This window comes from Sminthopsis crassicaudata, chromosome 3 (genome assembly GCF_048593235.1).
Source record: "Sminthopsis crassicaudata isolate SCR6 chromosome 3, ASM4859323v1, whole genome shotgun sequence".
Taxonomy (NCBI): Eukaryota; Metazoa; Chordata; class Mammalia; order Dasyuromorphia; family Dasyuridae; genus Sminthopsis; species Sminthopsis crassicaudata.
The window spans coordinates 13,648,865-13,675,911 of NC_133619.1; the positions used below are offsets into that span (position 1 = coordinate 13,648,865).

The following is a 27,047-nucleotide window of genomic DNA, read 5'->3' on the forward strand; positions in this document are numbered from 1 at the left end:
GGGAGGCCAGAGGCACTTGGCGGCGGGACAAGGAGGAGAGAGGCTGGTGACGCTGGACTCCAGGATCCAGGGTTTTGCTTGGCTGCCTCCTTCACTTCTCCCCCTAAAGACCAAGGACTTTCATTCATCCTGATTCTGGCTGACCCTGAGGCCCTGCAGGGAGCTAGTCCATATTCTACAAACAAAGTTAGAAAAATGTCCAATAATTTTTACTCCTCCTCAGTGAAAAGGAATAAATCATTCATTATTTCTCCCTTTGCTACAACTTAGAGTTTTAAAATGGAGGCAAAGTTGTGAAGAGGGCACAGGAGAGTCCATGTCCTGTCTTATTCCCTATGAGTACTTGGATGATTCTGAAAAATTCTCCAAGACAAAACACTCAAGGGAATGTTTTGAAATATCAATTTGCTCTGCACTGATTCAGTCAGATAGGTTTGTCAAAAGATTATTTAGCATCAGGGGACACAATTTATCCAAGGGCTAGGGCACAATGCATTTAATAATCAACTTTTCCCATCAGAAAGACTGGCCAGGCCTTAGATATATGTGACAAAGCCTTCAGGAAACCAGCATATCACCACGAACAGATGTCAAGGGGAGAGCTTTGCTGGACATGGAATAAATATTATTAGTAGAAATAAATGCCCCATTACTGATTACATCTTAATTGTCTGACCCTGGGAAGTCATTACTCTCTCCATTCTCTAGATAACTCAATTGCATTATGTGACACTGGGGAAGTCACTTAATCCCAATTGCCTCAGCAAAAAAAAAAAAAAAAAAAAAAAAAAAAAAAAAAAAAGAGGAGGAGGAGGAAGAAGAAGAAGAGGAAGAGGAAGAAGACTCAATATAGGAGTTCCCTACATCAATGGCACCAGAATTCTAGTCCCTATTATTCTTCTAGAAACCTACTATTCATCATAGATCCTTAGACTTCTGGAGCGGAGAGGTACCTCAGAGATCCCCTCATCCAAGAGTTCTTAACTCAAGGTCCATAAACTTAATAGTCAATATAATTATCTTCTTTTGTATTTCTATGTATCTTATTTCATGTATTACTAAGGCTTCACTGGACTGCAAAATGGGTCCATTATAACAAAAATATTAAGAACTCTGTTATAGTCCAAGCCTTTCCTTTTAAATAAGACAATTGAACTTTGAGAAAGTAAAGACATTTGTCCAGGGTCACACAAACGTTGGCAAACCCAAGACTAGCGCCTGAATAGCCAAACTTCTGGGTGGATTTTTTTCTACCATTTGCCAACATGACCATTATTTCCAAATCTCAATGTTTGGCATATAACTAAAGGCAGAGAAGCTCATGGTTAAAGAAGCTGGCCCCTAAGAGAGGGTTCTTTGGCCATGGAAATCTTCACAAGAAAGGAAACTTCAAAATGGCTCCATGGACTCTGCATGCACTATATCTGCAATGGCTAAGTGAGAACGGTAGAAAATTCGGCAGATGGTCCCAAAAAAATCCCTTTTGAGTCTCGATAAAAGCTTAAATTAATGTCTAGTATTGCAAATGTAAAATCACTTATTAATTTTAAGAGGGAAAAAGTTCAGAAAGGACATTTTACAGATGAATAAACCAAGGCCAGAAAGATTCAATGACTTGCCCAATTTCTCACAGCTGGTGAGTGTTTGAGATGAGATTCCAACTCAGGTATTCTTATTCTAAGCTTGTCATTCTGTCATCCATAACAATTGTAACAATAATTGTCCAATGACCAACTGATCATATTGTGCAAGGGTTTTCCAGCAGAAAGGGACCTCATCTGTAATCTATACTTGAAAAATACACATCCCCGGCAAATATTCATTTACTTTTCCTTGACAACGTCCTCTGAGGAGAAACTCCCTCCCTCCCTAAGCAACACGTTCTACTTTTTGAACACTAGAATTTTCAGGAAGTTTTCCCTTTTAGCAAGCTTAACTCTGTTGTGCCTTTCCTCAATTCTTCTTGGTTATACGTTCTGGTGACAGGAGGAACAAGTCAAATCCTTTATTCATGTGAGATCAACTTCACGAAACTACGGTACATCTCTGAGCCTCTTCTTCTCCCTCAAAATATACCCAATTTGTTTAATATTCCTCAAGGCCCTTCAGCATCTTGGTAGTCCCCTCTGAATTTTCTTGTCCAAACCCTCCCTAAAAGAAAGTCTTCAGAATTACATTAAAGCTATCTCCCAAAGTGAGAGAATTTCGATGGAGAAAGGCTATCAAAAATAGATGAAAATGAAAATATCAACAGTCATCCAGTTCAACAAGAATTATATTTGTTTCCATTTCAACAAAGTCATACAAGTGCTTAAAAATCTTTTTAAATTATATTTTCATGAATTCCATGTTACCAAAAAAAAGAGGTATTTTGGACATACAATCAGAAATGTGTTCACAGTGAAAGCAAAGTATATTGGCATTAAAAATATAGCCAAGTTATGGATCCATAATGGGAAGCCATATCTAACGACCAGTTCATTTGGTCTTTAATATTACTGAGAAAATTTTTTGACGTGTTGGGAATTTTTATGCTGTCTTTTATTATTATTATTCCTCCTATAGTAGAATTCAAGCCCACCCCCTTTCCCCTGTAAAGTTAGTACTTCCAGTCAACCGTTTAGTCTGAAAATTACAAAGTACAGCAAATATCTTTGTGATTGAGTTTGAGTCACATACAAAGCCAGTAGCAAAAATATGTAACAAAATTTATGTAAAACAAATATTTTCCTATCCTTATATACAGAATATCTTCATTCTCTTTTCCCCTCCCCCCTTCACCCTTATTCCAAAATAGATGGGAAAACAAAACAAATAAAAGAAAACACAAAAATCTAGCTACGACTTTGTGGAAACTCTCCCACCTGAATCGGGGCAAGTGAAAATCTAACCAGGGTAAGGTGGTTAAGTTTGCTCCCTTGCCACACATGCTAAATGATAACATTTATAGAAACCAAAAAAGGTATCTGTCTTCCTTAACAAACATGATCAATAAAATGTTAGGAGAGCTGAAAAAAATTTTAAGAAAGACAGATTTTTTTTTTCAGACTTTCGCTTTAACACCTCCATGATTTGGGGGTCAAGGAAGAGGCAACACACTATGTTTGTTGCCGGGTTCTGAAGGCGTGCACAGAGGAAAAGAAATATTTAGTTTAAAATGTACAAGGGTTATGAATCTGGCCCATATGGAACCTTGACATCGATGGCAGGCATGCAGCTATTCCAAGACTGACACATTTTTACAACAATGAAAAAAGACTCGGGCAATCTTGGGAAAACAACACAGCATCTATTTACATAATTGTCCACATTCCTTCAAAGGATCCCAGTATTTGAGCTCAAATAATATCCTTCTCAATCATTCTGGAGCCAAGGACAGCAAAACAAAACCCAGCAAGACCTGGAACTCGAAGAGATACCTCTTAGAGCACACTGAAAAGGCAGGTCCCTAGCATTTATAGTCTGAGGAGGAAATAAATCTCTGGTTTGTCCTCGATGCTCGGCTCAGTCTGGAGGACTGCATCATCTGTGCAAAACTGGTCCATGTAGCCATTGAAAAGGGAAGTGCATGCTCCTTCGGGAATCCCGCGGCCCTCGAGGTTATTCAGATAGCCCGCAATGTAGGAGCCAGTGGAGTGTCTGTTCACTACATGTGCAGGCACAGTAGGCTTGCTTCTCAGCACCACCCCCGCAGCACTGCTGGAGGGCAACGGCCGCTGCTTGCCAGCTTCCTGCCTTTCCTTGGCCCGGCTGGCGATGTTCCGCACCCGACTCTGGCTCCGGGATGACAGCTTTCGCACCAGTGCCTTGGGGTACGCCTTCTCCTCCGGCCTCGGGCACAGCACGTGGGGGCTGTCTTCCTGGTCAAAGGACACAAGTTTTCGGAGCTGCTCTGTCAGAGCATCCGCAGACTCCATCCCTTTGGCTTTTAAGGGGACACCTTTCTTGTCTTGCAGACCGGCTGTAATGAAACTTTTACTTATGCACTTGTACTTGCTTTCAAAATTACAAGAGATGTCATCTGATGTCAAGTCTCCCAGGCTTTTGGATTTGCAAGGGCTAGGCTGCTTGCGAGCTTGTAAAGAAGGGCACGCTGGTTGCTGCAGACCCTGAGGATCAGATCCCAGGGGGAGACCAGCTGCATTGTTCGGGGCCTCTGAACACCGGAAATAATTGCTACACACAAAGCCGGCACTCTGATAAGCTGGACAAGAAATACTTCGGTTTTTGAGCATTTGAATGTGGTTGGAAAGTTTGAGGGGAGATGGATGGAGGGAGCCATTTCCAGAGCTTCTTGGACATGGCGAATCCATCTCTTGGCCACATTTTAATTTCAAAGGGGATGCAAGTTGGTTCATATTCTCTCTCTGATACTCATGGCTTGTTACCAAGAGATCCAGTGAATCTTCAACTTCTACTAAGCTGCTCTCTCCAGAATTTTGACAAAGGGTGTGATCAATTATATCACCTAACGTCAAATCGCTGGAAGCGGAGATACCACAAATGGCACTATTTTCCCAAGTCTTTCCACCATTCTTCTGGGGACTTTTGGTCAACGGGAATGGACGAGAGACGTGGAAATTGTTTTTGTCATTAGGTTCATCCATGAGTCTGGACCCAGTGACTGGAGTGAGAACAGCCTCGTGGATGATGGTGTACGTGGAATATTCTGTTGTCTCGGGACTAGAGCAGACAGTTGTCTCAGGTGAGGAATACCGAGATGACCACACAGACTTAGACTTAGAAAGGTTATGTCCGAGGGTTGATTTTAGGTCACTAGTCAGCGAGGAGGGTTGTTTTGATATTACACCGTAAGTCTGACTGGTACCTTGAAGTCTTGGTACAGCTCTGAGATGTGTTTGATCCTTGGTAACATCGAGCTGGCTAATCAGTGCTGAGATTGAACTGCCAAGTTCACTCGCATTTGTTAGTGTGACATTGTCAATAAGTTGTGAAATTTCACTGTCTTGCATAATTGCGGTGGAATGTAAGTCATGGCCATCAGAGCAAACAGCAGAAACGTCTGTCAAAGAAAACGATGTCCCAAGACTGCTTGTCGTTCGATCGACTTCCTTAACGCTCGGAACCTCCAGCTCGCTCTGGGAAGAGGAATTTCCTAACAATGTTTTATTTGTTTCAGGAGGAAAAGTGTTTGCATTTTCCCTTGTTCCTGTCTCACTTTTAGGGCACCGGGGGTCCCCGGCAAGCTTGATACCCGTTTGTTTTCTTGGTGAAATGATCTTTTTGGGGGACAGATTCTTTTGAGAGTCAATGGGCATGTGGGATTGGGCTTTCCCACCATGATAGTTTAGGGCTCCCGATTCTTCTTCTAAGGCGAGCGCATTTTTAGCAGCAGAGACAACAGGATCCACCCGGCTGCCATTTTTGTGGAGAGTTGCGGAGGGTGAAGACAACATTTTATCAAGGTTTGTCAGGCTTTGCTCCTTTGCATTGGATTTCTCCCTTTCTGTAGTGCCCTTATTTTCTGCTAAATGAAACAAACAAAAAGTTAGTCATCCGGGACATTTCCCATCATCCCTGAAACATCAATCTTTTTTTTTTTTTTGTCTTTAGACAGACAAATGGAGAATGTAGAATTAGTTAAAACTGTGACAATTTACTCATGGGACTGTAATCTATGTAATGAATAAATGGTAAAGATAGGTCAGCAGGCACGCCATTGCAACTTTGCACTTCGTGTGTATTACATCAACACATGATGTAATAATGCTGGTTGTAAGTCAATGTCAATGAGGTACTATACTTGCACATTAAAGATTACCTTTGGCTGCCTCCTATTCAGATTTGTACTATACAGAAGCATGGTAATAAAAACAGAACAAGACAGCTCTGTTAAACAACACATCATCACAATCGCAGACACAAGATGCTTTTATAAGAGCTCAAAGATATACATTGATTAGCTAAAAAATGACACACGTTATTATTTGGTTGTAAAAGGCATCTTTTCTTGTAAAGGTCCAACTTAACTGATGCTCTTAAAAATCTACATGGCAGATTTGCATTTCTGCATTAAAATACACACATACACACATAGGAACACAGAGGGGGAAATGGTCTTTTTCTTCCTTAGCTAAAACCTCTCTTTTCTGCATATTTAAAATGTACAAACCACATTTGAAATTGCATTTTTAATAAAGGCCAGAAGTTAGGGACATACAGGAAAATAAAAAGCCACATATATTGCCTTTCCATCATTTTAAGCACTCTTAGAACGTATCTAGCATAAAAGAGAGCTTTGCATAGAGAAGGAAATCAAGCCACGTATATTGCCTTTCCATCATTTTAAGTACTTTTAGAACTTCTCTAGCATAGAGCTTTACACGGAGAAGGAAAAACTCCAAAATATTTTGAAACCATGATAAAAAAGAAATAGAACATGACTTGATTCTCTTTTTTCCTTCATAAAAATACTTTCTCATAACAAACAGAAGGAATATGACATTTAAGAAGCAAAATAGCACCGCAAGTTTTCATCTGCAGCTAAACTGTCTTCCATAACAAAGAAAAAACAAAACATGTCATATAGCAATAACCTAAAGTGAAAAGTCTTACAACAGGCTTCTCTACGTGATGCTCTGGAAAGCCTGGGCTTCATATTGTCAATATAAGAAGAGAATGAAAAGAAATTTTTCATCAAAAAGATTTCTGATCTGGAAAAAAAGCATTAACATTGTTAAGCCAGAAACTAATCCAGAGCTGATGTCTCCACGGCCTTCTTCCCAAAAACCCTGATTTAATTACAGACAATTTTGTTTTTATATTATATCTTATACCATATAATATATTACATATTGTATCAGATCCTATCATATTAGCTTTGTGTGTGTTTTGAAACGAAGCCTTTTTTTGAGTCTTAGTTAAGTTGGAAACTAATCCAGAGCTCATGTCTCTATGGCCTTCTTCCCAAAAACCCTGATTTAATTATAGACAATTTTGTTGTGTTATATTATATCTTATACTATATAATATATTACATATTATATCAGATCCTAGCATGTCATGATTCTATGTGTGTGTTTTAAAACTAAGTCTTTTTTTGAGTCTTAGTTAAGCTGGAAACTAACCCAGAGCTCGTTTCCATGGCCTTCTTCCCAAAAATCCTGATTTAATTATAGACAATTTTCTTGTGTTATATTATATCTTATACCATATAATACAATATATATCATATCAGATCCTATCATATCATGATTCTATGTGTGTGTTTTAAAACTAAGTCTTTTTTTGAGTTTTAGTTAAGCTAGAAACTAATCCAGAGCTGATGTCTCCACGGCCTTCTTCCCAAAAACCCTGATTTAATTACAGACAATTTTTTATATATTTTTTTGTTTTTATATTATATCTTATACCATATAATATATTACATATTGTATCAGATCCTAGCATGTCATGATTCTTTGTGTGTGTTTTGAAACTAAGCCTTTTTTTGAGTCTTAGTTAAGTTGGAAACTAATCCAGAGCTCATGTCTCTATGGCCTTCTTCCCAAAAATCCTGATTTAATTATAGACAATTTTGTTGTGTTATATTATATCTTATACTATATAATATATTACATATTATATCAGATCCTAGCATGTCATGATTCTATGTGTGTGTTTTAAAACTAAATCTTTTTTTGAGTCTTAGTTAAACTGTAAACTAACCCAGAGCTCATGTTTCCAAGGCCTTCTTTCCAAAAATTCTGATTTAATTACAGACAATTTTCTTGTGTTGTATTATATCTTATACCATGTAATATATTACATATTATATCAGATCCTAGCATGTCATGATTCTATGTGTGTTTTAAAACCAAGCCTTTTTTTTTGACAGTCTTAGTTAAAGCATGTCTTATATTTCAAATATTTCCCCCTCAGAAAATGCTTTTAAGGACTCCTCATCTAAAATCAATACAAAAGCACATTTGTGACAAAGTGCATAACTGAGAGTGGACTGCCCACTTGAGGGAAGAATGCTTCTGAGGAATCAGGCTTCAAATTACACATTTCAATAGCAATGCTGAAAAAGGGCACCTAGAAAGTGACCTGATGCTACATTTGCTCTAGAAACAATAAGGAAAGTGGGTGAGGATTGCCTAGAACAGAGATCCCTGCCAGCTGGTATTTGGAGTTCAACTTGGTCCCTGGCAAAGTGGCAATCACCAGCATCGCCCCATTGGGAGAAGAGACCCCCTTTATAACTCTCTTTGCACCCTTCTCTATCTGAAACATCCCAAGGCTGTTGGGGCTCTTCCTGGACCTATGAGGCGCCTGCCTTTGCTGCCTCTGAACCCCCTTATAGCCATCTCCGGGTTTTAGGCAAACAGAAATCGGCTCATCTCCACAAAAATACAGGGGAAGCCTTTTCCTCCTGAACATACACGGCTGTGCCTCCAGAACAGCATCGGGAACTCGATAATTCCTTTGGCACAAAGCAAAAAGCAGACTTAAAATAGGTTCCTGACCAGCCCCCGAACCAACATGAGCGCCCCAAGATCTTACCGAGAGCATTTTCTTTGTCTTTGGGGTCTTTGGCCGGGTCAGGGGTGGGGAGGGACAACCCCCCCAGAAGACTCCGGTCCACGGGCATGGAAACGGGGCGAGCCTGCAGGCTCCGAGTGGTTCTGCGGAGGACGCCGTCCCTCTCCCTCGAGCCCGTCGCCTCAGACACGCCATCCTTGGTCTCCATCATTTCTTGGAAGCCCATCTTGCTCTTCTTGCGGCCTTTGGCCGGCGCGCTGGCCGTGCGGCGCAGGATCCGGTCCCCGATGGACCGCTTACGCACATAATGGGAACTGTTTTCTGAAGCACTGTGTTTGGGGTTCTTATTGAACAGGCCTCTCAGACCTATCAGCTGTCTGTTCTGCAGAGACAAGGGAGACAATCCAGACACTTAAGGCACACGACAGACGGCGACATCGAGGGCTGCACGATAAAAGATGGAAGCAAAGGGACGTTCACAAGCACCGGAGCAGACTCAAGAAGACAGACGGGAGCCACAGCCACACAGTCATGCACGTTGCCGGCTCCTCCCAGGGACACGGCCGTCTGCTGCTGGAGGAGCTCGCGCAGCAAAAATGGCAGCTGATGTTCTAAATGGGGAAATGGGCCCTTTCAAAGCCACAGCCTGATGCGCCACAATTGGGAAGGAGAAATAGGAGGAGGCGATACACTAGCTCATGCTGGCTGCTTTTACACCATTCACAAAGTCGTGCCCCGCGAGGGAGAGCCCATGTCATGCTAACAAAGACTACCTTGGTAGCTCCTAGAAAATGCAATATGGTATAACTGGGGTTGAGGATTAAAGGGCTCCACTAGAAGGGAAAGAAGAGAAACACAAACATTTGCGGTCTATCTTATCCAAGAAAAACAAGAATATGCCTGTCGTGGACAAGGGTTTCTCCAAAATAGTTTTTTTGGAATTTAGCCATATTGCATTCATGTAAAACTTCATTTGAGGATGTTGTCTATATGTGTTCTCACTGAAACATCATTCAAAGCATGGCATGACCGTAATCATACATATATATCATCAATCAAAGTGCAAACATAATATTCATTTAGGAAAAGGAATGGAAAGTCTCGGGGAGAACTTTCTTGTCTTTTTTTTTTTAATAACTCAAGTATCAATTATTAAATCTATATTTGGAGGGCTTTTCCCCCCATCCATGAAAAAAGGCAATGATATCCATATGGCTTCACCTAGAATCCTAGACTACCTTGAGATATACTATCAAATACTTTCATAAAACTGAGAATTGAGGTAATTTCAATACAAGGAAAAAGGAATAACTTATCCAAAGAACTGGAATCACAAAGAAAAGAAGCACTACTCATAGAAAGAAATTTCCCTATATCAGACATTCATATGGCTCACTAGAATTCCAAAACATCTTGAGATTTACTATCAAATACTTTCATAAAACTGAGTATTTAAGTTATCTCAATACAAGAAAAAAGGAATAACTTATCCAGAGAATTGGGATCCCAAAGAAAAGAAGCACTACTCATAGAAAGGAAAATCCTTACTGCAGATTTCCCAATTATTTCCTAGAGCTTTAAAGCAAATATTGCCTTACTGTCCCTGCACTGGGATGGAAATGCAACTATTTTGAAGAGAAAATTGCAAAAAGGACAACTCTCAAAAATGCATTCCTAACCAAGTAAATATTAGGGAATCAGGAAAAAAAAACATCACTCCCAAGCTGCATCCTTGCCTATCTTTTCATCAAACTCTTTTTCAAATTCAAATGGGATTGGAGAAAGGGATTCTAGATTCAAGTCCTCATTTTATTCTGGCTTGAAGTGATCCTAATAAATTAACCTTTTAGAACAGCTTGCAAAATACAGAGAAGAAAGTTTCTGCAGATATGAGTATCATCCCTGTGGCATGTGTTGTTCCATCCCATTCGATTCCCCAAAGGGCTTTCGTACCCTTCACTTATTTAGATATTAGAGAGATGCAGTAGCTTAACACAGGTTCTCTCCGAATGAAGTGAATGCAACTGAAAGCCGCCCAGTTCCATGGGCCTGAACCTGCTCTAGCTGTTGCTATGTTTGTTTGGGTTTTTACAGGCTAAAAGAAAATGCAAATGAATTAACCCCAGGGCCGATTCAAACAAAATGAGGAGCCCGCTGAAAATGCACTTTTCCTAATGACAAATTCTAGAGCACAACGATTTTACATCATTGGCCATAATAAATATTTACATCTGCATATCATAATGGTTGTTAAGGAATCACACAGAAGAGCTCCTCTGATTTTTCCCAGTGCTTCACTGAGGTAGGTTACGATGCTATGGCTAATAAGTGAGAATACAGTGGCTAAAACCAGTGACTTCTTCCTAATCCAATGTTCCCTCCAGCAAATCACGGAACCTTTTCTTTTTGTAAAACACTGATCTGCTATAGTTTAGGTACCGGCACGATGATATTAGACATAATCTCCTTGCTTTTCCATGGAATTTTCCATTTACTGAGCTGAGCCCTCCATGATTTTTGTGTGCTCCCTCCAACTTACAGAATCATTGACTTCTCTCAAGCATCCTGCAGGCACTAGCTCCCATATGAAGCCTTTTCCTGATGCCCCCAGTTATGAATGCTTTCTTTTAGAAAATTATTTTGTAGAACTACATGTTTGATATTTAATTTTGCTTTCCCCTAATAGAATGTAAGTTCTTAAAGGGAAGGGACCTGGTTTTGTTTTTGGCACTTAGCTTAGTGCTTCAAACTAGAGAGTACTCTCTCTATATATATGTATATATGTGTGTGTGTGTGTGTGTGTGTGTGTGTGTGTGTGTGCTGAATAAACTGAATTTCAGGTGTGTTGACATGCTATTCTCATTAACCTCTTCTGGAGATCATCTTGGAGGACAATGGTATCTTCACGAGGGTAATCAGGGCTAACACTATATAAAGACTTCAAAGTCTCCCACTGACACGTACCTTGCCATAAATTTCATTGATTGTTATATGAACAAATATGGATGCTTCTGTCAACCCTTCCAAGTAGACATGACGGTAGCCTGATAAAAGAACAGAAATGCTTGTCAATGGGACTCTGGATTTTAATGAAACACGCTTCATTAGCAACACTTTACATTGAAAACCAATCAATTCAGAGACAAGACTGGGGCTGTACTGACCGGGCACAAGGCTACTGAAAGTCACCGTTCTTTGTCCAATGAAGTCTCTTCCAATGGGATCATGATCCCAGACAAGAAACCGAACCAAAGCTATATCCGGCATATGTATGGTAAATGTCAATGTCTCTTCCCACACGGGATTAAATCCTCAAAGAAAAACAAGACAGGAGAGAACATCAGAAGGCCAGAAAATTTGGTTGAAGGTACATTGAAAAAGCATCAGGACACAAATGATGGAAATTATTCACGAGGTAATAATCCTACGAAATCTTCAACCACCTAAAGCAGGCATGGGATACCTTTCTTCTGCCAAGGACTATTTGGATATTTATAACATTATTTGTGGGCCATACAGAATTATTAACCAGCCAATGACAAGAGATGGACCCTATCTCACCAGCACCACAATTCCCTGCTCATGTATAGCAGCTACTGTTACAGTGAAAAAAATTGGTTGGAATTATCCAGTGAACTCAAATTCCCAAAGATGTGAAACAAAGACTTGTCTAAAGCCGACCACATTGAGTCCCAGAAAATTGTTGCTAAGGAATCTCTGACAATTCTATTCTTCCTGACACTTCTGTCTCTCTCTAGAAAAAAATCTCAAAACCCAATTTTACAGGTTCTTTAAACCGCTCATGGGAAATGCCCATAATCAAAAAGAAAGACTGAAAGGATGTAATGAATCCCTTTGTGAACAACTTTATTTAGGATACACTGAAGTCAAGAAATGTAATTGCAAAGAAAAATAGAGCTGCCTATGTGCTCAAATGGTAAATGAATCTCCATCTTTCTAAAAATCAAAAACCACAACAAAAGCCTTATCTTTTTATGTGTATCTCTTGATTTTAGTGTGCAAACTACAGTTCTGGAAAGATTTAACTATCTGCAATAATATAATATATTAAAAACGACATATAATAACAAAAAGAACAAAAGAAGGCAAACATGTTGCTTTTAAAATATGGCATTACCACCATTTGATTGATTAATATATTTTCTTACATTCTCAAGTTCTTTTCTTTGAGTAACCATCAGTAAAAACAACAAAAGTAAGATAAAGCAAAATTTAAAAAAATATTGACTCTGTTCACCCCAAATCTACAAGTGTCTTGAGAGATTATTACAATTAATTGATCAGAGGAAGTCTGGTACAGAGTTGGAGCCATCTTAGCTGTGTGACATTGGCCAAGTCACTTGACCCTTTTGTGCCCCAGGCAGCTTTTATAAGGTTAATAGTGGCAGTAAAGGTACTAGATCTGCATTGGTAGAGAGAATTACTCAGTGGGAACTTCCTACTTCGATGAAATAACAGATCTGGTCCTAGATCACTCAAAAGATAGATAGATAATAGGGGCGTAAATAGATGATAGATAAATGATTGGTATGCCAATTAAAATCTATAGATGGTTGATACACAGATGAATAATTAACAGATGGTAAATAGATAATACATAGGTGATGATAAATGGTAGATGATTGGTAGATACATAGATGAAAATTTGATTAATGATAGATAATACAAAGACATGACAGACAGAAATAAATGGCATCTATTAATATCTGTCAGTGGTTGACACACAGATGGATGATAGAGAGATAATACATAGATGATGATAATGAACAGATGATTGATAGATAATACATAGATAAATGATACACAAATGATAGGTATGGATAGGGAGATGGATGGATGGACGGATGGGTGGATTTTGAGATAAATTTATCTCAAATTGAATGACGAGGTAAATGAAAGACTAGATAAATAAATGAAGGAATAAGTAAATAAAACAAACATTATTAAAGTTTAGCAAACGCCTTATATATGTTATTTCATTTGGTCCTCACAATAATTCTTTAAAGTAGATGCTCTTTCTGTCTCCATTTTACAGATCATGAAAGTGAATATGGGAGAGGGCCAGTGAATTGCCCAGTTAAGTATCTGAGGCAGGATTCAATCCCAGGTGCTCCTGACTCTAAATCCATCACTGCAGCGCCCAGCTGGCCTAATATCCTGGGCTCATAAAGCTTTCATATCATATTTGAAAGGTGAGAAAAACAGCAATACGATAGCAGAAGGAAAGGAAGGGCAGACTCCCTTGAGCAGAATACCAGAGTTTTCAACTGTCCACATGTGTTCATGAAGTGTAACTTATCTGGTGGGACAGGTCATGTCAACCATTGGGATTTCAGGTGACCATGGAGGAGTAATTCCCAGATCCTTTGGAACCATCAAGGATTATTGACATAGGGAAACCTCTGGCACATGCAGAAAATTAAAAAAAAATATGGTGCCCAAGATACCTCTCCCTTAGCAAAACTCTGAAGAATCAGGGCTCTCATGGTTATCAAAATCTGCCACCTAAGCAGTTGTCATTTTTGCTGAGCCACTTGCCACTACTGAAACAGAGATGGCAGAAATGGGGGGTCCTCTGTGCTTTTTTTTTTTTTAAAGAAACCATTTTCTTTTCAAGTTTAGTTCTATTTATGAACATCTGCTTTTAAATCATAAAAGCTGAGCATCTTACCATTGTCATCCACCACTCGAGTTTGTTCTTTGCAACAATCTACAGGCAGCCCAATGATTTCCACTTCAACAAATGGGTCAATGATCTATATAAACAAAGAACAACACGTTGCTTATTGTGGCTTATTGTGGTTCACCCAGAGACTTCTACATTTTTTGCTAGTGTGGGGAATCTGCAAAAACATGGCTGAAAATCAGATGTCCAAGGATGAGGGTTACAAGGTATAAGGGGGAAGCTGTAAATGGGCTGGTGGCTGCATTCCCTTTCAGTTCGAGACTCGGTTTCTAAAAAAGATGAACACAAATAGTAGTTTTATCACCTAAGTTTCTTCCCATTTATTTTAGCAAGATGCAGACATTCCTATTCACACACTCACAAATACATCAGTGGCAGATCTCTATGACATCACAGAAGTGAAGTGGCTAATGATTTCATCGCTTTGCTGTCAACGTGGGAGGTTCTCTGCCCTAAGCCCTAAACACCAGATATTGGAGTGTTCGAATAGAAGAAAAGAGAATAAACACAGAAAACAAACAAACAAAAAGCTTAATGCATAGAGAAAGGGGAAAAGTAGAATGAAAAGGGGAATAGGAAAAGTCTTCCATGACTCATTTTAATAATGTCTGTCAAACAAACATCAAATCTCCACGAATGTCCTTGAAAAGCCAGGTCAGCTATGTACACGATGTACGGTCCAGCAAAATGGCAAGTTATACTCAGCACTTTCCTAATTATATATGTGCAAAATTATACTTTAATGGCTCACAGTTCTAGAACTCAAAGGGATTTTACAGATCATTTAGTCCTATTCCCTCAATTTTGCAGATAAGGAAACTGCAGCCCATGGAAGTTAAGGAACCGCTGTGTGTGCTCTCTCCGGTGATAAACATAATTCACCCATTCCTTTTCATTCTGCATAAATCTTATCCATGTCCTTCTATAAGGAAATCTCTCCAGAGGGCCCAAGCAACATCCTCATTCTCTTTTCCTTTCCTTGCCTTCCTCCTTCTTTCTCTTTACATTTCTATGTAGGTATACATCGATACATACATACATACATATATATACACACACATACATACATACATACATATAATATGTATCCTGTGTCTATTTGCATGCACATTTGTCACTTTATATATATATATATAAATGTAGATGTAAATATACACTATATGTAGATGTACAATATACAATATATATAAAGATGTATAAATGTAGATGTAAATATACAATATATATAAAGTACCTGTGTATATTTACATCAATATTTAAAATAATCACAATGTTAAATCCCTATACTAATTAAGCTTAGACATTTATCACAGCAGCTAGCCTATAGAAGAGTTTTTTTGGTTGAATTTGATTTGGTCTCAAGCTCTACAAAATTCATCATGTGAGACCCTAAAATTCTTCTTTTTATGCAATATTTAAATCCGTACCAAAACTGTTTTGGATTCATACTGAATTGTTTTGTGCTCCCGCCTGCTAATGCCCTCCCCTCTCAGATTACCTTCCATCCACCCTGTAAGTTTCTGCTCTATACCCATTTATGTTCAAGTCATACCTCCCTAGAATGTAAGCTCCTTGAAGGCAGGAACCATTTGCTTTGTATTTCTAGCATCTCAAATGATGCTCGGTACATGGCAAATACTCAACAGATGCTTGTTTACTAAGCATCATCCCAAATCGAGAAGTCTTTAAATATACAGGGATAATTTCAATGTAATTTAAATTCAATAAAAATAGTCATTTTGAGCAGGAGCTCAGTCGCGTATACTTTACCTCCCCACGGTCTCCCAGCATGGAGTCTGGTGGTTTCGGGAGCTGCTGGCCACTAATCACTTTCAGAATGAGTTGTTTTTTAGGATAGGCGGGCAGCGGATCGCCACAGAAAGGGTTGAATGTACCTATGTATTTATGCGAAGGAAATTTGAAAAACGCAAGTTAGTGTGGTAGGAATGTTAGCCAGTGCAGAGCGCCCATGTCCTGCAGCAGTTCAGAGGCAGCAGATGACACGTTGAGGTGTCCCACTGTTAGTTCTTTCAGAGTCATTATCATGGAACTATTTTTCAGGCTTGCTTTTGTGGGCAGCCTGTGCCAGCTGGACTTGCATGCCCTTAGGATTTTTTTTCCTATTAAACTAAGTGCCCAAAGGGCAGGACGATGGATTTATTCTAAATCTGCCTTCTCAATTTAACCACCAAAAATGCAACTATAAACATTTGCAAGGAAAAAAAAAGATAGATTGAATTTTAGAATTGAAAGCATTGAACCAAGTGAGGGAAGAGATTTTGGAAATCAAGAAAACAGTCACTTTTTTCTAACCTAGATATAATAGGAATAAACAAAAATCATTTTCAAAGTTGTTTCATTATACCAACATAAATCTGATCTGGAAACAATCAAGGGAATTGAAACGAGTCAGGATCCAAATACCAATTTGATAAGTTGGGAGTCTATCCACAACATATTTCTCATTTTTATAAGGACTTCCAAATACTGGAATCGGCAGGGCTAGACTGGCTCGCCAAGATCCTGACCTTCTTTCCATTTTTTAGAACTCCAATGACAGTTTCATAGTAATTCTCCAGTTCCCAAGGGAGAAGTCAGGCTCAAAGTGGCAATTTCCCAATACTGCTAAAGGTCGGGCCAAGATACTGCCTCTTCAGACTTGGGGCCACTCGTTATAAGCTATAGTCATCATCTATCACATCAAACGTTCCCTTATATTAAACTAATGCTAGGTAATTGTCACAAGAGTCACCACCTCTCGTACAAGGGACTCCGTGGATTTTTATGTGCTGGACCCCTTTTTCAGTCTGGTGAATCACCTTTTTAAATGCATAGAATAAAATACAAAATAACAAAGATAAGTGAAAATAAAAATATAACTTTTTCTCCTCCAAGTTCATTGCTCCTTCCTCCTCACTTGAAATACATCCCTTGGGGAACCCGCGGCCCATTGCTTAATATCTTTGCTCTAACCTTATCTCCTACTGTCCAATAGTTCTTTCAAAAGACTGATTCATCTCTGCCTCTGTATCTCGCGGGCCTGGTGCGGACGTCGTATGCTTAGTGAATTAATACATGGAATCTTACGGGAAAGAGACAAACCTTTACACATCTGCTGCGGTTTGAGGACGTAGCCACAGTTGCCATTCATCTTGAATTTGGCTCGATTCAGCTGCATCATGCGCCCTTCAGACTGGTAGTTCAGAGCCACTGTATGGTGTGAGAGGTGAGGAATTAGAGAAGAGGCTGAGATGAGTGAGCAGCTGGAGCAGCATCGCTCCAGGGGAAAGGAAGCACCCACCTAGCTGACAGCCGGCGTTCCAATATGGCAGGGGGTTGAAGTTGCTGGAGTCAATCCTGTAGGCGGAGGGGTAGATCCTCGTCAGCTGTTTTTGGTTATAAATCATGAACTGCTCTGACTTTTGCTGAACCACCTGATGGGCTCTTGTTTCACTGAAGGATAACACGTTTCCTGTTGTCCCTGTTTGTTTTAAGGAAAAGGAAATAGTCAAGAGGAGGAATGATAGCATTTAGAAGTGAACATTTTAAGATTTACATCTGACTTCAGAGTTACAAATATCTGTTACTTTATCAGGATGGATATTCCCTCTACTACAGTAAAACACTTTTTTCTGAGACACTATGGCTCATCTCCTACCTCCAGGCCTTTGTACAGGCTTTCCCCTATGCCTGGTATGTTTCCACCTCCATGTGTGAATCCTCAGTTCCCTTCAAGGCTGAGCTGAAGAGTCACATAAGATCATTTCTGATTTCTGATGGTGGCCACTTTCTCATCCCCTTTAAAAGTATTCTGTGTATGCACACACACGCACACACACACACACGCACACACACGCACACACACGCACACACACGCACACACACGCACACACACACGCACGCACACACACACGCACACACACGCACACACACGCACACACACGCACACACACACGCACACACACACGCATGCACACGCACACACACACGCACGCACACACACACACACGCACACACACGCACACACACGCACACACACGCACACACACACGCACGCACACACACACACACGCACACACACGCACACACACGCACACACACACGCACACACACACGCATGCACACGCACACACACGCACGCACACACACACACACGCACACACACGCACACACACACACACACACACACACACACACACACTGTTTACTTTGCACACATTTTATATTTACAGATCTGTGTACTTATTACTTCCTGGCCAGTAGCACCCATAAGTTCCTTGAAGTTAGAAATGATTTAATCTCTTTTTTTCATGGTGACTTTAATACAACACAATTTGTCAGTGGGTGACACAGTTGTACATTTGATCGGTGGGTTACAACTTTAGCCGATGGTCTTCCCAGGAAGCAGTATGGGGAGCACCATATCCACTGAGGCCTTTAGGAGTAAGGAGTAAGTAGTGAGTACATTTCTGCTCTTCTATGTTTTTGAAGCATATCTTACAGACCTTGAACCCACCGAAGAATCACCAGACCTCCCAATATTCAGAGGAGGATTATGAAGCCTCTGGGCTCACATCTACATAACCCCTGAGGAGCCAAACGGAGGTGGATTTTAGGTGATTGTCCGTCTCTCTCTAAGGGAGGATTTCTAAGTGATCATATAGCTCTGCCTTCTTAGAGAAATTCACTCATACACAAAACTGCTGTTTGAATGACTTTCCAAAAGCCACCCAAGCCCCATATGAATTAGGCTACCAGGAGAGCCGAGCCCCATTTGTATAGAAAAGAAAAAATCCCATTTCAATTATCTCTTGCTCATTTTCTTGTGCGATAAAAACACTTGAAGTTCAAAAGCCGGGCACTGCCCAGCATTAGTTTCCATTAGAGCTAATAGGATTAGGTTTCCTACAGCACTTAATAGAAATGATATTTCCAGACAGACACAAATACTCTTCAGTACATTAGGATAGTTCATGGCCTTGTTTGGGGAGGATGATGCCGTATTAGATGGTATTGTTCTCTTGTAAGTTGTCACAATTTCATCACAATAAAAAGAAAAAGAAATCAATAGCAAAAGAATAAATCCTAAAAAATCCTAAAAAATATGGCTGAAGGGGTGGGGCGGTAAGGAAAGAGCTCCCCTTCCCATGTGGTAGGAAAGGACTTTTCATCTGACGATGAATACAAGGGTGGAAGCTAGACTTGGAAGATACCTCGGAAGGCTACCTATCTCAGTGGATAGAGGGCTGGACTTGGAGTCAGAGAGACCGAGTTCAAATGCAGCCTCAGACACTTACTAAATTGTGACCCTGAGCTAGTCACTCTACCTGTTTCCCTCAGTGTCCTCATTTGTAAAATGAGCTGGAGAAGGAAACGGAAAACTGCTCCAGAATCTTTTCAGGAAAACCCAAACAGGGTGGACAAGGCTGGAAAATGACTGAAATATACTCACGCACACACACACACACACACACACACACATATATATACATATATAAGTACTGGTCTGCTTTGTAGGATCAAACAAACCTAAACAATAATATGCCAGTCTAAGGGAGAAAAGAAGGAATCAGTGAAGGCAGCTCTAATAAAAAACCCCAGCTTAGCACGCAGCAGTGTTTACATGAAAAGGAAGAGAGAGATTGTACTTCCGGGTGAGGTTCTAGGACAGGCAGAGCTAGCCAGAGAAAAGCTGAGTTTTTTCCGACCCACAGGGTCCATCGAGGCTATCAGGAGTCAGCAGGCCCAGGACTGGACCAGGCCTGACCGGGCTCCTCAAGGATGAGAGTAAGAAGTTATATATACTCTCAAGAACAAAAGAATGTTTAATTTATGTGACATATACGTCTTATGCCCGGTACTAGAGCCATAAAGAGGAGGGAAATTAATAGGGTGGCCAAGCTCTTCAAATATTTAAATATCACTATCATCTCACCCACCCCAATATTTTTTCTTCTCTAGGTCTCCTTCCAGTTAGAAATAACTCAAGAATCACCATTCTGGCTCTCCTTTATGGGCCAGGCTTTTCAGCACACCCATTTCTTCCTAAAATATTGGTTCATTTGAAACCCCTTGTTTATTGCCCAGACGATCATGGGATCGTGACTTTGCCAGCTTCCACATCTATAAGGAGCTTGTACGACTTCTGAGGTATATTCTGCCTCTATTGTTCCCCAGCATCCTGAGAGGCAAATTCAGTAGCTAAAAACATTCCTACTTGGGATGAACTGCCAATCTTCGAGATGAGTTCTCTCAAAGTCAAGATTAAGGAAAGAACTCATGGACATGTCGCTTTGATGCAGCAGCTGCTCTTGTTCATGTTAATTTGGATTAATCCTCTGTGACCATCCTTCCTCTGATTAGCAAAAATCCATTAGAGAAAAGCACGGCTTTTACCGAATAGCATTTGTACCGTATTCCAGGAACTGGTGCTTGGAGAAAATCATTTGCTGCACCTGATTCTAGAGTTGCCCTAATTTCTATTATCTCCCTAATAATAAAAGAGCAATTCACAACTTAATCCCCTGCCTGAACTCGCTCTGACTCCCTACTCATTCAGTTGGCAGCCATATCTACTGAGCTATTGATCTCTGCTGAACGCCGCCTCAGAGTCAATCCGCTTTCCTCGTTGGGCCTATAAAACACAAAGGCAGTTTGACTTCCCAGACTGCCTTTGTTTGAAAAAGACCCTAAATGCATTTCAAAATCAGTCAATATTTTAAGGCTCGGTTAGTTTTAAATGTCGGGAATACTCCTTGCATGACTCTATTAAGTCTTCAATTGAATTCAAAGGTCTTGAAGAGTTTCTGTGCACAAAAATACTCTCCATTTTCTGTCCATCACAACTCGACAATGGACTACCGGGACTAGGCTAGAGTGCTCAGACTGGTCCTTCACTGGGCTCACGTTCCAGGGCATTCCAGCTCAGTTAAAGCTTCCAGAGACGGTGCTCTGCTGGGATAGCCTTCAGGAACCCAGGCATCTGGTATAGCACCAGAAGGGGAATTCAAAAGAGTATTTCAGTGTTAGTGATAGTGTTGTCTCCCTGTTAAAATATGAACTCCTAAGTCTTTATCTCCAACACAGCGCCAGCCGGGTGCGTGGAACGCACCAAATAAATGCTTGTTGACTGACTGGTTGGTTGATCTTGATTATATCAGAAAAACACAAGCCTTATGCCTCGTCTTACCGTCATCCACTATGTCTTGGGCTGCCACAGAGTTGGTATAGATAACTAGATCCGAGAGATCCCGGCACAGCTTCATGGTTTTCCTTCTGCGACCAAGCCTGAAAACAACACAAACAATGGATGCTACAAAGTGTATGAGTTGCTACATACAAAGACTATTTCTTAGAAAATTCTTACTGAAGCCCCATGGAATATTTCATCATTTATTGCCTCCCAACCTCCAAAGACAGTTGCTAGCATGTTTCCCCACAGTTCGTTCTATTCCTTGTTCTATACTAAGTTTTTAGTAATTATAATCTGTATTTTTCCTAGCCCGATGGAAAGGACCACATCCCATCCATCCAATCGGATTTTAACGTATCATACTTTTTATCAGTCCAGCCATTCTTGGGAATGCTCCTATGTGAGCAGAAGATGGAGTAAAGATTGTTTCACTCTTTGTCTTTGTGTCAGCACTGAGCACCATACCCAGCACACACAGTAGGTGCTTACTTGCTGCTTCTTGACTAATTCATCATCAGGAGCTATGAAGCAGCCAAGGATAGCGTGGCTATCCTCCTATCTTTTACCAACAGGCTTGTCCACTCACCAATCAACACCTTTACTTTGCTAATCTTTGCTTCTTCTTACTCAGGGGTTTTTAACCTTTGTGGGTCATGGACCCCCTGGCAAACTGGTGAGGTCTACGAACACCTTTTCAGACTAAAGTGTTTAAATAAATAGAATAAAATATGAACGATTATAAAGGAAACTGAAGAGTTATTCAATGTCTATATAAACACAAGTTTATAGGCTCCAAACTGAGGCTCCGAATCTCTGCTCTAACTGGATTCACTTCCTTTCTTTTCATCATTCTTCCAGATCCAAGTCAGGGTCCAAGACTCCCCCCTCCAGGAAGACTTCACACACTGCTGCAGCCTTCAACCCTTTCTACCTCTCATCAACTCCTAGAATCACATGACTTATTTGGCCAGAATCATTATATGGTCGCTTAAAATTTATACCTTGGGTTTCACTAGATTGCAAAGCCCTTGAGGGCAGGGAAAATGTCATCCTTCTCTACATCCAAGAGAGCTACTTTGTACACTTTGGGCGACCCACAACAATTTGTTGATTTGGGCTCTCCAGGACATTACAACGGAACACAGATAAGGACTAGGAGACCACAGAGATGTGACAGCGACAACAGCATGAACTTAGGATGCTGGCGGCGTCCCTGACCTGCAGAGCTGGCCACCTTCCTTTCCAGAAGAATTATGCTGTCCTTCCTCATCGTCATCGGTGCTATTAGACTTGGATCTGCTCTTTGTTGTTTTCTGTTGGAGAAATGACAAAAGACTTGTCAATAAGCCCATCCTTCTGTGCACCTCTAACAAATGGAGGGAGATTAAAAAATGAAATGAGAGATGGTCTGGATGGAAAGTCCTTCCCTTTATCCTTCATTGTAATTGACACCCCCTAAAAATTATTCTTTAACAAAGAATTAAATTTAACATTTTAAATGTTGGACTAAATTGAACGTCAATTGCCCTTCTGATTTTGTTTTTCTTTCTAATCCCAGGAAGGCACCTGGAGATGGTACATTGGAGAGCTCCCGTGTCAACCAGGCATCTTTTGATATAACAGCCCTGTAGCTGGAGGTAGCTGAGGTGTGAGATTTAAAATGTAAGCTTTTTTTTCCCCTGAGACAGTTGGGATTAAGTGACTTGCCCAGGATCACACAGCTAGGAAGTGCTAAGTGTCTGAGGTCGGATTTGAACTCAGCTCCTCCTAACTTCAGGGCTGGCACTCTATCCACTGTGCCATCTAGCTGCCCCAGAATGTCAGCTCTTTAGGAGTTTGTATCTCCAGTGCCTGGCACACAGTAGGCACTTGATAAATATTTACGGTTGATTGATTGACTGAATAATCTTCCCCAAGAAGATTCCAGAGGGAAAATGTTATGTTTGGATTTGGAGGACCAAAATTTGAAACTTGGCTATCGGGGGCAGCCAGGTGGCGCAGTGGATAGAGCACTGGCCCTGAATTCAGGAGGACCCGAGTTCAAATCTGGTCTCAGACACTTAACACTTCCTAGCTGTGTGACCCTGGGCAAGTCACTTAACTCCAGCCTTAGGAGAAAAAAAAAAAAAGAAACTTGGCTATAGATACTAGGGCGGGTGGGTGGTACAGTGGGTAGAGTCAGAGCAACCTGATTTCCAATCTTGCCCCTGATTGTAAGGGCAATGCAACTCATTTAAGCAGTCTCAGTTTCTTCAATAATAAAAAGCCATAATAACAACTTCTAATTCCCAACATTGTTATGTAAATCTTTGTAAAATACTTAGCTCAGTGCCTAAACCACAGTAGGTGCTTAATAAATGCTTATTCTCTAGCTTCTAGTGCTTTCTGAGGTCTCGTCTAAATCTATGAGCCCATGATCCGAAAAATCAAAGAAAACTAGATGCTGTGGGAGGTAAGGGAGATGGGAACCTTACTCAGCCAAAGCAAGGAGAGAGGGAGAGCCCCCGAGGCAGCAGAAGCCGGGAAGATGATGTACCTCGTGTACATGAGAACAGCGACTAGAAATAATGCTCGACAAAGGGAGCTAACACTGGGGTCAGCTGGGCAGTGCAGTGGACAGAGAACAGGGCTGAAGCCAGGAAAACCTGAGTTCAAATCCAGTCTCAGACTCACTAGCTACATGACCCTGGTGAGTCACTTCTTCCCATTTGCCTCAGTTTCCTTATCTGTAAAATGAGCTGGAGAAGAAAATGGCCAACCCCTCCAGTATCTTTATCAAGAAAACCCCAAATCGGGGTCGCTGACACTCAGATAATTCTGAACACCAAAAACTCCACACTGAGCGTCATTTATCTCAAGAAAAACAAAAGAAATGAAAACTCTCCTCTCCTAATCCCACTGCAATTGGAATGAATAAGTTCCTCCATTTTCTGCCATAAACCGGGTTCTGTGGCACAAATAACCGAGCACCTGATTTAATGAAAAAACAGAATGTAGGTGGTACCAGTGGGACAGAAATATTATTATTAATCCAAAGCGACTCCTCTTCTAAGCCCTCAGTTACTCACACGCCTGCAAAAAGGAAAAATTTCAGTTTTATATTCATCAAAGCTACCCCCCCAAACGGCCTTTTAATCAGGATGGTGAGGATAGTAATTAAACTAAGATTCTTCAGCGTCCCATGAAGCAAATAATTAGAGGTGATGACGAGGCAGGAGGGTCTTCTCGCTCCGTTATTTCCATTGCCATCCCCCTTCAGGAGGGTGGCATCCAGATTCAATATTCCCTCATGCAAAATGAAAAGGGCTCACGGAAATCCTGGGGTTGCAGCCGGTGAAATGGAAAGCCAGTTCATCTTCGTAAATAAATTAGGAAAAAGTAGACAATTGAGTATAAGGAGACTGGGCTTCCCGGAGAAGTCCTTTAATTTGGGGGGATTTTTAAAAAAAATGTTACATTTCCAAAATGTCAGCCATGAATTTCTGATTGAACAAGGAAGAATGGAAGGGGAGGGATGAGTGGAAATGAGACTAATTCACATTTTTATCCAAGATCTGCTGTTGGGTTCTTGTATGGTCACTGCCTAAAGACATGAGTCACTGAAATGTGGTCCTAGCAGGCCCGCCTCCACTGGGCCCAGGGCGCAGCTTCCTGTGTTTACGCCTCCCAGCATGATGGATTTCTTCAGCCAGTAGCTATCAAAAGGCCCAGTCGAGTTTGGGGACGGATGGGGTGAGAGAAGCCTGGGCTTTTTTCTGATCGTTTTGTTTTGTTTTTACAGAATTCTACTTAAGGCATTGTATCTGTCAACAGAAAAAAAATCACCGCTTGAGAGCTCTAAGAGACCTTAGAGGTTATTTCATCTCATTTCTCAAATTATTTTGATTTATTATTTTTAAAAATACATGTTTATTTATGAATTGTGTTGGGAGAGAAAAATTAGAACAAAAGGGGAAAACCAAAAAAGGAAGTGTATTAATTTACATTCCATCTCCATAGTGCTTTTTCTGGATGTGGAAGGCGTTTTCTACTCAAAGTTTATTTATTTAATTATTATTATTAATTATAATTATATTTATTATTATTATTATGTTATATATAATATAACATATATATAGTTTATATATATATAATTAATTCTAATTAAATAATTATTTAATTTATTAGGATTGCCTTGGAAGGAGCATGAAGAATTATTAATTATAATTATATTTATTATTGTTATTATGTTATGTATAATATAACATATATATATATATATATATAAATTAATTCTAATTAAATAATTATTTAATTTCTTAGGATTGCCTTGGAAGGAGCGGTTTCATCTACCCCTCTCAGTTTATAGATGGGAAAGCTGACCCGTGCTCGAGAAATTAAGGGACTTGCCCAGATGGTAAAATCCACCTTCTGACTTGGCTACAAGTCTAGATCTCGATCCACGTGCCTCCTAACTCTCTGCCCCAATAGTGCTGACCGGGTCCCCCCAGTCGTACAGAAGGGTGGAAGAATCCGGCACACTTCAGTCCGTGAATGGCAACGTATATTTTTAGTAACACAGACAGTATCCGAGTGACTTTTCAGCCACAATGTCTTATTCCCTTGCCTCCGGGTGGCAGTGAGCAAGAATTCGATAGCATTCATCAGCCCCTGTCCCAGGAGCTTGTGGGGCTGGGACAAATGGCTTAAAATGATCCTAAGAAGACATTGTCATTTCTGACATCAAAAGGCTGGACCGCTACCTAGAACTTCCTAAGTATTTAAGAACTCCGCTCCGGGGCCACCTCTGCTTGCATGTCTGCTGAGAGGCGGGTGGCACAGTGGTGAGGGACAAGCTGGGAGACACATCCTGGGCAGGCCACTTATCTTCTCAGTGTTCCAGGACTTTAATCCGCAGAGGAGGTGCCAATCTCCATCAGCAAAGGCCGTTTCCGTACCGGGAAGGCGCTCCTTAGCAATGAAATCAAGCCCAGTCCCTGTTGTATCCCTTGCATGGGCTTAGTTGCGGACACGCTATTGTTAGGATGTAAGCTGGTCCAGGGCAGGTCTCTCTCTCTTTAGCTTTCCCCACTCCCTGGCACACAGTAGGTCTTCTCTAAAGGTGGATTGATGAAGGAGCCTACGTGGTTAGAGGAATCCCGGGATTTGTATTTTGTACAGAATCTCACTGGGCCAGATGGTTTAGGGGTCCGCATGTATTTTTAATAACTCAATCACACCAGCTCTGAAGTCAGGAGGACCCGAGTTCAAATCTGGTCTCAGACATTTAACACTTCCTGGCTGTGTGACCCTGGGCAAGTCACTTAACCCCAGCCTCGGGGAAAAAATAAAAATAAAAAATAACTCAATCAATCACCAAGGACCAAAGAGACATCTGGATGCAGTAAATTTTGCTGGTTTTTGCTTAAAATTGGTCCTAATACACTTGGGGCCCCAAGCATTGCATCTAGAAACCAGTCTTGGGGGAGAGCTTGGATCCCATAATGACCCAGCTCCCCGCCCTGATACAAGTGGGAGCGAAGGCTGAAAGACCCGAGTCCAAGTCTGGCCTTAGATACTTACTAGCTGGGTGACCCTGGACAGGTCACTGACTCAGTTTCTCCACCTGCACAAAGGGGATAATAGCAGCACCTACTTCTCAAAGTTGTGAGAATAAAACTAATA

The 27,047-nt window shown here is 40.7% G+C and overlaps 1 protein-coding gene across 6 annotated transcripts in view; it reads right to left on the reverse strand.

Annotated features, from left to right (window-relative positions):
• Positions 1-2,257: 2,257 nt before the first annotated feature.
• PLCH1 (phospholipase C eta 1) overlaps positions 2,258-27,047 on the reverse strand; it is a 215,759-nt gene continuing 190,969 nt past the window's right edge. For 3 of the 6 annotated variants that reach the window (XM_074298048.1, XM_074298049.1, XM_074298047.1), the window contains exons 14-24: positions 22,602-22,696; positions 21,381-21,478; positions 17,493-17,672; positions 17,294-17,401; positions 15,962-16,086; positions 14,177-14,261; positions 11,649-11,795; positions 11,449-11,528; positions 9,258-9,317; positions 8,506-8,866; positions 2,258-5,488 (exon numbers count right to left, since the gene is read on the reverse strand). In XM_074298048.1, coding sequence (XP_074154149.1) covers positions 3,456-5,488; positions 8,506-8,866; positions 9,258-9,317; positions 11,449-11,528; positions 11,649-11,795; positions 14,177-14,261; positions 15,962-16,086; positions 17,294-17,401; positions 17,493-17,672; positions 21,381-21,478; positions 22,602-22,696 — 3,372 coding nt within the window. In that variant the 3' untranslated portion in view covers positions 2,258-3,455. The remainder of the gene's footprint in view (positions 5,489-8,505; positions 8,867-9,257; positions 9,318-11,448; positions 11,529-11,648; positions 11,796-14,176; positions 14,262-15,961; positions 16,087-17,293; positions 17,402-17,492; positions 17,673-21,380; positions 21,479-22,601; positions 22,697-27,047) is intronic. The other 3 variants (XM_074298050.1, XM_074298052.1, XM_074298051.1) reach the window with 3 other exon arrangements.